Raw genomic sequence first — 10,669 nt, 5'->3', positions numbered from 1 at the left:
TACTCGCTTCATTAGCTAAAAGTGAATCTCTTGTCTTATCATCCTTCATTTTTTTTCTTTTTGTTGAGTATCTTTGAGTTGAATTGGACATAGACTAAATTGTTCAACCTCGTTGTATCTAGTCTATTCCTTTTCTTTGTATGCAACTACAATGAAAAAATATTTTATACTTAAATTTTATTTGATAAAAAATATAGCGAATGACATTAGTAGATTACTTACCCCTTCAAAAGTGTTCCAATTTCTTTCACAACCGGATTAACTAGTAGTCAATGCAAGAATCCTCATAGCCATTTTTTTAAAGTTGGAAGCATGATTACCAAAATTAGACCACCAATCCAATATTAAAAGAATATTTAATCAATAATCATTGACTATAATCATTGATTAATTAAATATTAAATAATTAAAGTAGTCATACCCGGATCAAAATCATCATTGCTGATGCATGATTGCAAAGCGTAAGATCTTGCAAATGATGCTTCTTTCTTCTTGTACATAGGCAATTCTTTGTTCAAGATAGTTTGATGTGTTGCAAAATCTTTCGGATAAAACCTTTCAATGCAATCAAATAACCCATCCGCGAGAGATGCTTGAAGTTGTATGCTTGAGTCTTGATAAAAATAATAAGGATTCAAAAAGTAGGCGGCCAAGTGATTTGAACTATCAAGTCGACTTTTTGCCTTTTGTTCGACAATATTTAAGATAGGCTTGTAGGAACTTTCATTATTGTTGAATACCTTCTTAATTTCTTTTTTGCCTTTTCAAGTTCTCCATAAATAAAAGCCATAGATGGCTTTCGATCACCATCGACAAGCCGAAGCACCCTCACTAGTGGAGCAAACACTTGTAAGCATTGTGTCACCCCATTCCACCACGATAAATCCGACACTATGGCGTACGCCGCTTTTCCTTTAACGGTTTTTGAGTGTTTGCATTTTTCCCACTTACTATTGTTGAACATTGTACGCAAATTATCTTTCTTCTCCATCAAACTTTGCAAGGTAAGGAAAGAAGTAACAAACCTTATAACTCCGGGTCTCACTATATCTCTTTTTTTAGTAAAATACCTCATCAATGCGAGCGAGCTATGATGTGCATATAGAAATATAGTGAGCGTCTTTGTTTTTTCAATCACACTCTTGAATTTGGAAAGCTTTTCAATTCCTTCGAGCATTAGATTTAATGTATGAGTAGCACATGAAGTCCAAAACAAAGATGGTCTTTTCTCTAATAGCTTCTTGGCCGCATTCATATTGTTGGAAGCATTGTCCGTTACAACTTGAATTACTTTCTCTTCCCCAACATCTGCAATGCATTTGTCCACATATTAAATAATATAGGCTCCGGTATGTGCATCATTAGAAGCTTTTTTCGAAGAAATTAAAGTAGTACCAAATCTACAATTAACACACAAATTCATGACGCTTCTTCTTTTCCGATCGGTCCAAGCATCTGTCATAATTGAACACCCTGTAAAAGTCCATTCTTCGTCGTGTTTCTTTAGTGATGTTTTAGTTAATTCAACTTCCTTTTTCAACAATGGCTCTCGAAGTTGATATGGACTTGGAGGTATATATCTTGGACCAAATTGCCCGACCCCTCGACAAATCTTCGGAAACTATCATTATCCACGACATTGAAAGCGATGCCGGACTCGTACACCCATCTTGCCATGTATTTATCCACTTTTTGTTTTCTTTCTCTGGAAAGTGCTTCATTGATGTTTTGTTGTCTTGCATTCATCTTTGAGTCAAGATTTATCGTCTTTACAAACTTATGAATAGGGCCAAGCGTGTGGAGAGCTTTTACGTTTCCACTCTCTAAAATCCCCGCAATATTCACTTCTTCTCTTATTTCACTTTCTTGATTCTTCTTCGCTTTACTCTTAGATTGATAATTCTCAATAAAAGTTTTACAATCAAGCCTAGCTTCTTCAGTCGCACGTGGACAGGCCTTCACTTGTCCTGTCAACCCCGCAATATATATGATACTTGAATCTACTAATCCATCCGCTCGCTATCTTTCCACAAAAACTGCATTTAGTTTTGTCGCGATTTCCACTATCCGCAAGATGCCTATATTTCCATCCTACGTCGTCTGAGTTGCGACACAGTATGAAACTAATCGATTCAATATTGCTATTCAAAGCATGTGAACCTTCAATGGATTCGCTATTCATGATCTTCCCTAAACAAATCAATTGAAATAAATTTTAAATAACATAAAATAAAAAAAATATAATGGCTGTAAGCCTGCCATACCCCACTCACTTCCAAACATTGCAAATTAAAAATGAAAAAAAGTGGGTGCAAATGGCCCACACCCCACTCACTGTGCAACTTAATCAACAAAAAAGAAAATGCCAAACATATGCAGATTTAAATTGAAAAATTTATGAGCAGAATATAGGGAAGATGGAAGGAAATATGGAAATTGAATGGAGTTATGGAACATGATATTAAGTCTTAACTTTTAACACAAAGCCCTAAATTAATTTATTGTAACTCCCCGTAAATGTGTAAGTTGTTTAAGTCTTAGGATAATTGAATTTAGTTAGTTGATATGTGTCGATATGGGATTATAATATATTTTGAATTTGATGGGAAATGCAGAATTTATAATTATCTAAAGTTATGGCATCTATTTGGTAATTAAGAGAAACAAGTTGGCCTTATAGCCAATTTTCAGAATTTATATTTGACATAGGAATTGACTTGTACTTCGCCTATTCTAATTCCTTCTTTGGCAGCCACCTTTCTTCTTCTTCTTCCCGACGGTGGTCGCCGGAGTTTGGCGAGAAGTCAGCCTGCTCGCTGGGATTTTGGGGAAATCAAATCTGCTGCGACGCGTATTATTCGGAGCTAAAGTCGAAGGGTTTGGAATCAGTTTCTTTAGGAAACTCGTAGAGGACATCGTAAACTATAAGTAAGTTTTCAATTGTATCGAATTAGAGTATGTAATATGCATGTTTTAGATGTCAGAATCTGATGACAGTAATCTGCCGGAAACAGGGCAGTTTTGAGTATCTTCTTGCGGGACTGTTTTCGATATGTTAGGATCATAACTTGGGCTGTGTGACTTAAAGAAACTTGTAGATTAAACTGCCAGGTTTCATTTGATGAATTATTTGGACAATTTGGATAACTGTACAATTTTTTTATGATTTTTCAAACGGACTGTGATAGCAAACGAAATTATCCGAAAATCTGGCAGGTTTATGTATTCATCTTTCGGGATTGTTATTGATGGGTTATGTTGTTAATTTGGGATTAAAGTCTTCAGTAAACTTGTAGATACAGATGGTATCTTTAACTTTATATATCCTTTATGTCATTCGGATAAGTACGGCGATCGCAGTGATTATTTGAATAAAGTGCCGCGAGAAGCAATTCTTAGTATATGTTTAAGAAATTGACTATGTCATACAATGGATGGTAATATGGCTATATTACTGTTTGGAATCTTATTTAGTTCTAATATTTGCATAGGTGTTGAGCGTAGTAAAGCTCTCACTCAAGGTTTAAGCTTAAAGATGCTTCTATAGCACTAGCGTAGGACTCCAAGTGAGAAACTATGACTCCTTATCCGATTTCTTTCCTGCGCTTAATGTCTCCTTTGTTTGAACCAAATATATTCTCCATCTTGAATACTTTGATGCATTGATTATATTTTTGTTGGAATATGATCCTTAATGTTCTTCGAGTATATTTGTTTCCCTGGCTCGAACTTGGAACCTTGATCTTGTTCTTGAAATCTTGAACTTGTCATTTCTCTTGGTTGCTATGTCCATTCTTATACTTGATTCCTTGGCGTGAACATTTTTCTTGAACTCGATATTGGGCTATATTTATTCTCAAAATCTTGTCTTGAATGCTTTCCGAGAATAAATATTTTGTTGGCTCGAACTTGAATCTCATGTTTATTGAATTCATTGAGATCTTGATTGCTATGTCCACGGCTAATTCTTATACTTGATTCCTTGGCGTGAACATTTTTCTTGAACTCGATATTGGGCTATATTTATTCTCAAAATCTTGTCTTGAATGCTTTCCGAGAATAAATATTTTGTTGGCTCGAACTTGAATCTCATGTTTATTGAATTCATTGAGATCTTGATATACTCGTTCTTGGAACCCGATATTGAACTTATTGTTCTTCTTGAATTCCATATTCACGACTACTCTTTCATTGGCTCGAATTGAAATCTCGAACATGTTCATTATCCTGAGACTTGATATTCAATTATCATGATCGTGACTTATCTTGTGAATGATTGACTTGATTCTTGAATTGATTCTTGAAATGAATGACTTGATATTCCTAAAAGGAATGAAATTGATTCTTGAACCTACGGTCCCCACCCTTGAGGACGCTCTTGGGGGAGCTGGGTCCTAGGACCATTTCGGCAAGACGATCGGGCAGTATTGGGCTGACGATGACTGGTCTCCCGAATGGTACCTTCTGATGGTTCTGACTCACGTTCGTTTGGAGTTAAACGTTCCTGAGCCGGATCGGCACGTTCCGGTCGTGCCTCTTGCTTGTTTCCGACCGAGTGGCCACTCGGGACGGAGTGGAGGGATAAGGATATGATATGATTTTATTTGTTGGGAGTTACAAGGTTGGAGACCCCACCAAATATTGAACTTGAGCCGTACATGTTACACTTCTGTTGAAATTCTTGTAAAGTCTCTCGTTATATGTTCTGTTGATTCTCATCATACTCATGGATCATATGTTTTTCACTAAGTCATTAAGACTTATTCGTTTCTCTTTTCTGATATTAATGCGCAGGTAAAAGAAAGATTTATACCTAAATTTTCATACCAAGTGTTAAAGCTCGTGTATACCTCTGACTAGTCTCGTCGAGAGGTACTTCTAATGATGTGCCGTATAGGCATCTTTTGATCTAGAATTTTGTAATAGAGTAAGTGGTGTCGAAGTCGACTTGTAATAGAATCCCTTTTTGTAAACACGATTGTAGAGATATTGGGGTTTAATGTTTTGTTTATCGAAAATTTGAGGAGCATAGTTGGGGTTATTGAATGTAATGCATGTTGAGTGGTGTACCGCCACGAGGTGCCTACTACTCGGGGTGGGGTGCTACATTTATATTAAAAAAAATTGAAAACCGATTTTTCCCCGATTTTTCATCCGATTTTTTCCTTCTAAGTTTGACCAGCCTCCAAGGTTTGACCGCCTTGGACCGCCTCGGACCACCTCGCAGACCAAAACCCGATTTTCCAAACATTTACACTAAAATCATAAAGGTTTTGGACCGCCTCCGCCTCGAAAACCGATTAATCGGCCGTCTCGGCCGATTTTTAGAACACTGTCGGAATTTAGGGCCTTGATTTTAAGTCTTGCCCAGGCCTCCAATCACCCAGGACCGGCCCTGATGAAATGAATTGTACATTGACTTGCGGTCAACACACATAAAATTGTGAAGCCTTTAGTACAAAAGTGGGTAAAATAATTACAGTTTATTTGAATGCCTTTTGAAATACATTTTTATGATGCAATCACTTTATGTTGGTATTCAAAATAATTGACATGCATCATATGGATGATCATAAAATTAATGAAGAATTTTGATAATGCGTTGTTGATATAATCAGAGGTCTCGCGAGTTAGACTCTAGAAATGATCCATTTACATATTATCTTAAAAAATATGGTACATTCACCCGAGTGAATACCTTGTTAATGAAAGAAACTATCAAATAATTTGACTTACCAGTATCATGGTATAGATGTGAATGACCTAAATCTTGTGAAGACAAAGACGGTAAATTATTTGGTGACATAATTTGAGATGAAAAATATTGGAAGGGCAAGCTTTATTTCGAAAAGAAGATCTATCAAATGGAATTTTTATCCATTAATACACATAAGAGGATAAGACTCATCTATTGAGTAGTATTATATTTGTCCAATCACTGGATATAATTAAAGATATTTTAAGCCTCTTTGAGAAGATAATGGAAGAATTATAAGTCCAAGAGTATTTATCAAAGCTGAATTGGTGCATTATTGCACTAGGCATGACATAACATTTTTATTTATGTCGTTGGCAAGATATATTTCTACAAAGATGTGAAGATATATTTATCAAAGAATTAATTATCATATTCATATATCGGAATTTTTGTCAACTACATTATTCAGAAGATGATTAAAAGTCATATGTCGAAATCAGGGGGAGCTACTTATAACACTGTACTCTTTTTCCTTCGACCAAGTTTTTGTCCCAATGGGTTATCTTGGCAAGATTTTAACGAGGCAATGTCACGCTCGCAAGTTTCACATGGACATGTACTCTTTTCTCCTTCAATTAGGTTTTATCCCAATGAAATTTCCAAACAAGATTTTTAGCGAGGCGTATTCCATTATATTGGACATCCAAGGGGAAGTGTTATGAAATATATATGTGAATATACAAATGAAGAGACACCATCACATGAAGGGTCAACAACATTTAGTGTGTATAGTAAAAGGAAAGGGTTTTAAGTCCCTTTAATCATCTTGTAACTACTGACCTTATAGTGGTCTTCCTTGTACTATATATATGGCCCCATTGTTATCAAAATCGTACGATTTACGATTTGAATCGTACGATTCGATTCGATTTGAATCCTTTTCGATTCAAATCGTTGAATAAATCGGAAATCTTAAAAAATCGTACGATTTGCATTCGATTTCTACGATTTACGATTCGATTTACGATTGTTACGATTTGTACGATTTTCAGAAAATATATATATTTTCAGAAAAAAAAATTAAAAATTGTGTTACAATATTAAATTTTAAGTACAAATACAATAATATATGATAATTCCTCGTAATACCAACACTTTTACCTCGTATAATGACTATTTTTTCTTCTTTTAATATTGTTCATATCCAATTGTATTTTTTTTAAATCGATAATATTTTTATTGTACTTTTTTTTTATATTTACATACATATATATATATATATATATATATATATATATATATATATATATATATATATATATATATATATATATATATATATATATATATATATATATATATATATATATATATATATATATATATATATATATATATATATATATATATATATATATATATATATATATATATATATATATATTTTTCTTCTTTAATATTGTTCATATCCAATTGTATTTTTTTTAAATCGATAATATTTTTATTGTACTTTTTTTTAATATTTATACTTTTTTTTGATATTTATATTTTTTTTTGATATTTATATTTTTATTGTACTTTACAACTCTAATAATATTTTAAAGTAGGCGATATATTCAAGAGAGTTTTACTCTTTTTTTTCTTTTCAATGTTATATTTGATTTACTCGGACACATCGATTGCCATCAACTAACTGCTTATACGAGTTTGCATGAGATCTTGAATGTATATTAGTTGAACTTAATAACAATAAAAAATTTGCATTGCCGAATACTACAAATTAAATGAAATCCTTTTAATATTAAACTTTTTTATTTTTATTGTGTTAAATTTTTGTAAAGTCCATTTATATATATATATATATATATATATATATATATATATATATATATATATATATATATATATATATATATATATATATATATATATATATATATATATATATATATATATATATATATATATATATATATATATATATATATTTATATATATATATATATTTTGTTGTTAATATTATACAATGTCTCATAAATAAATATATATCATTTAATATATTAATATTTTAATGAAATTTAATAAATCTTACGATTTACGATTCGTTACGATTTACGATTCGCAATTTTGACAAAACGATTTTCGATTCGATTTACGATTTGATAACCATGTATGGCCCTATCTAATATGCTCTGTACACACTTGAATATATGGAATAATATATTTCTTTCTCCCTACATTGCTCTCTTCTCCTTGTATATTATTTCCTAGTTTCTCAACAATAATGACTCAATAATTTTGGTCGATTAATTTCTTTTAGCATGTTAACGCTTCGGAATATTTATTTTTTCAAGGAAGTTAAGGGCCCGTTTGATTGCACTTAATGGACCTCTTAATGAGTCCTATGCTGATTCGGTCAGTAGATTTGCCGTTAAGTCCATTTGGTAACCATCTCTGAATCGGTCCACTAATCTCTTAACGATTCAGCCGAAAATTTGCCACTTATTCGGTAAGAGGAATATCTGAACGAATATTGGACTCTTTTATTCTTAAATAAATATTTAAATATTTACCCTACCTCATAACACGATATTTTTTCTCTCCATCTCCATCAACAATCTGCTGGGGGCGACGACAGTGAAGCACATCAAAAACTATCGAATGAAAATTGTTCAGACCGGTAGGTTATATCTTTCTTCTTCATCAATTTCCATCTGAATAAACCTTTATATTCTTGAATTTTTATATATGTTAATTATGTTTTTAAATCCATAGTACATGGACTACATAGATTCCTCATCCTCTATTAATAATAGGTAAATTTCAGAGAAAGACTTGGTGAGAATTATGGGAGTGATCGAAATTTTCACAAAAACCTCAGCTGTGTGTTTTCTTGAAAGAGTTGATTTCCTATTGAATTCTACATACTTCAGATTAAAGTTATTCAACTATTTTTTATTTAATTATTACCTGCTAATGTGCACTCCGATATGGGGAATGGGTGAGGGAAGATAGAATTTTAATTTTCTTTTAGAGAAGGCCGAAGATTAGAATATTAATTTAAGAGATTAATGATCAAATAGGATATATTAATTATTTTTTTAATTGCAGCACACATTATATTTTTTTAAGAAAACATTACAAAAAAAAAAAAAAAAAAAACGAAAGCAGCATACTTGACTACAACAGGATGCTCCCACAATAGCTTTATTTGTGTACACATCTTTTTCTTTCATTAAAAAATTTGGGTTCATTATTATGCAAATTATTTTTGTCTATTCACCTTTTATTTAATTAGGATGGTAAAAAAAATTAACTCTTATAATTCAAGAGTGAATACTGTCCATTGGTTTAAATTTTCTTATTTGTCGGTAGTTTGTCTATTCACCTTTTTATTGTTTGTCGGTAGTTTGTAGTAATGATATGTGATACTGTATATTGGTTTAAATTTTCCTTTTGCGCATAAATATCCATGAGTATAGGGATGGAAGAATCAGAGGAAAATAATAGAGTCAGATGGAACAATACTGAAGTAGATAAATGTTTTCTCCAAGAAGTTGCTCTAAATGGCAGGGAATGAGGAAGCCTTAAGGCTGAATCTTGGACCAAGATTATGGATACTCTCAAGAAAAATTATAATTTTGTGGTTTCTCAAAGACAAATGAAGAATAGATACGACTACTTAAAACAAAAGTATCAAGCTTGGTTACCGTTAACTATGAAAACAAGCAATATTTACAATCATGCGACCAACACCATCAACATGACAAAGGATGAGTGGACAGAGTATATAAAGGTCTAGTATTTGAGTTCTTCACTGTGTTATCTCAGTAATTTTCATTAACTATTCCAATATATTAAGAATTATTATTTCATATCTAAATACAGGCTCATCCTAAGGCAAGGAGTTTAAGACTTGCCCCCTTACCGTATCCTGACCTTTGTAGAGCACTATTTGATGGAACCACTGCTACAGGGATTCATTCTTGGGGACCTAGTTCCCAAGATCCAAATTCTGGTACTAGCTCATTTTCTTCAACTGTTCGAAATGCGGAACAATATGACATAGAAGATATTTTGTTTGGTGATGAAGATGAAAATTTTGTCCCTGCCACAGACACTCAGAGTAATGATTCCAACCATCACCCACGAGGAGAAAAACCTAAAAAGAAAAAGAAAAAGATCCAACCTTCGTCTAGTGATAATAATTTAGTAGAAGAGATGTCAGCTGCTTTGAAGTTTATGATAAAAAATAATAGTGGTCCGTCAGTTAGAGATTGCATTGCTAAATTGGATGAACTTGGATGGGATAAAGAAGACATTTTTTATGTCTCTGCTGTTGTGATATTTGGTAGTTGTGCGGGACATAGAGAAGCTTGGATGGTGTTTCCTAAGGATAATGTGGGTGTTCTGAAAGCATGGATTAAGAGAATTGGACAAAACATGGGATTTGAATTTTAACTTGCAAGGACTTATGTAGATTAATTTTAAGACTTCAGTAGTATTTACTTTTAATGAATTTGTTTTAATTTCCGTACAATAGTTATGAAATTTGCGTTTTTTTTGTATTTAATAATGATAGACTTTGTTTTATATTTGCCTTGTGAGTTGAATTCTCTTTATATGTTTAAGAAATATTGATTCTCAAATATTTAATGTATTATTGATTTATGTTAACAGGTTAAATATGGAAATTTATGAGATTATGATATTGATGATGATCTATTGGTACACACAAATTCGATCGAGACATTTAATGCGTGTACCAAGAAATATAGATAACAACTCAGCATTGTCGGGTCATGCTTACACGTTAGAGCTATTGTCTGGGTCAGACACACAATGTATGGATTTAATGCGCATGTCTCGTATTGCGTATATTTGTTTGAGCATGCATTTTAGATAAAGAGGGTGGCTACATGATAGTAAACATATATCTGTAGAAGAAAAATGGCAATGTTCTTGCAGATT

At 32.5% G+C, this 10,669-nt stretch overlaps 1 protein-coding gene and 1 pseudogene across 1 annotated transcript; one reads left to right on the top strand and one right to left on the bottom strand.

Annotated features, from left to right (window-relative positions):
* Positions 1–700: 700 nt before the first annotated feature.
* Positions 701–1,692, bottom strand: LOC148771734 (uncharacterized; annotated as a pseudogene).
* A 7,560-nt stretch (positions 1,693–9,252) lies between these two features.
* Positions 9,253–10,159, top strand: LOC148771733 (uncharacterized). Its single transcript, XM_088815201.1, has 2 exons — positions 9,253–9,494; positions 9,587–10,159. Exons 1-2 carry the CDS (start codon positions 9,312–9,314, stop codon positions 10,157–10,159), a joined length of 756 nt encoding a protein of 251 aa, XP_088671327.1. The 5' UTR covers positions 9,253–9,311.
* Positions 10,160–10,669: the final 510 nt, after the last annotated feature.

This window comes from Erythranthe guttata, chromosome 3 (assembly GCF_056151865.1).
Source record: "Erythranthe guttata isolate IM_541 chromosome 3, IM_541, whole genome shotgun sequence".
Taxonomy (NCBI): domain Eukaryota; kingdom Viridiplantae; phylum Streptophyta; class Magnoliopsida; order Lamiales; family Phrymaceae; genus Erythranthe; species Erythranthe guttata.
The sequence above is the reverse complement of the archived record's forward strand: the minus strand, read 5'-3'. Positions and strand labels throughout refer to the sequence as shown.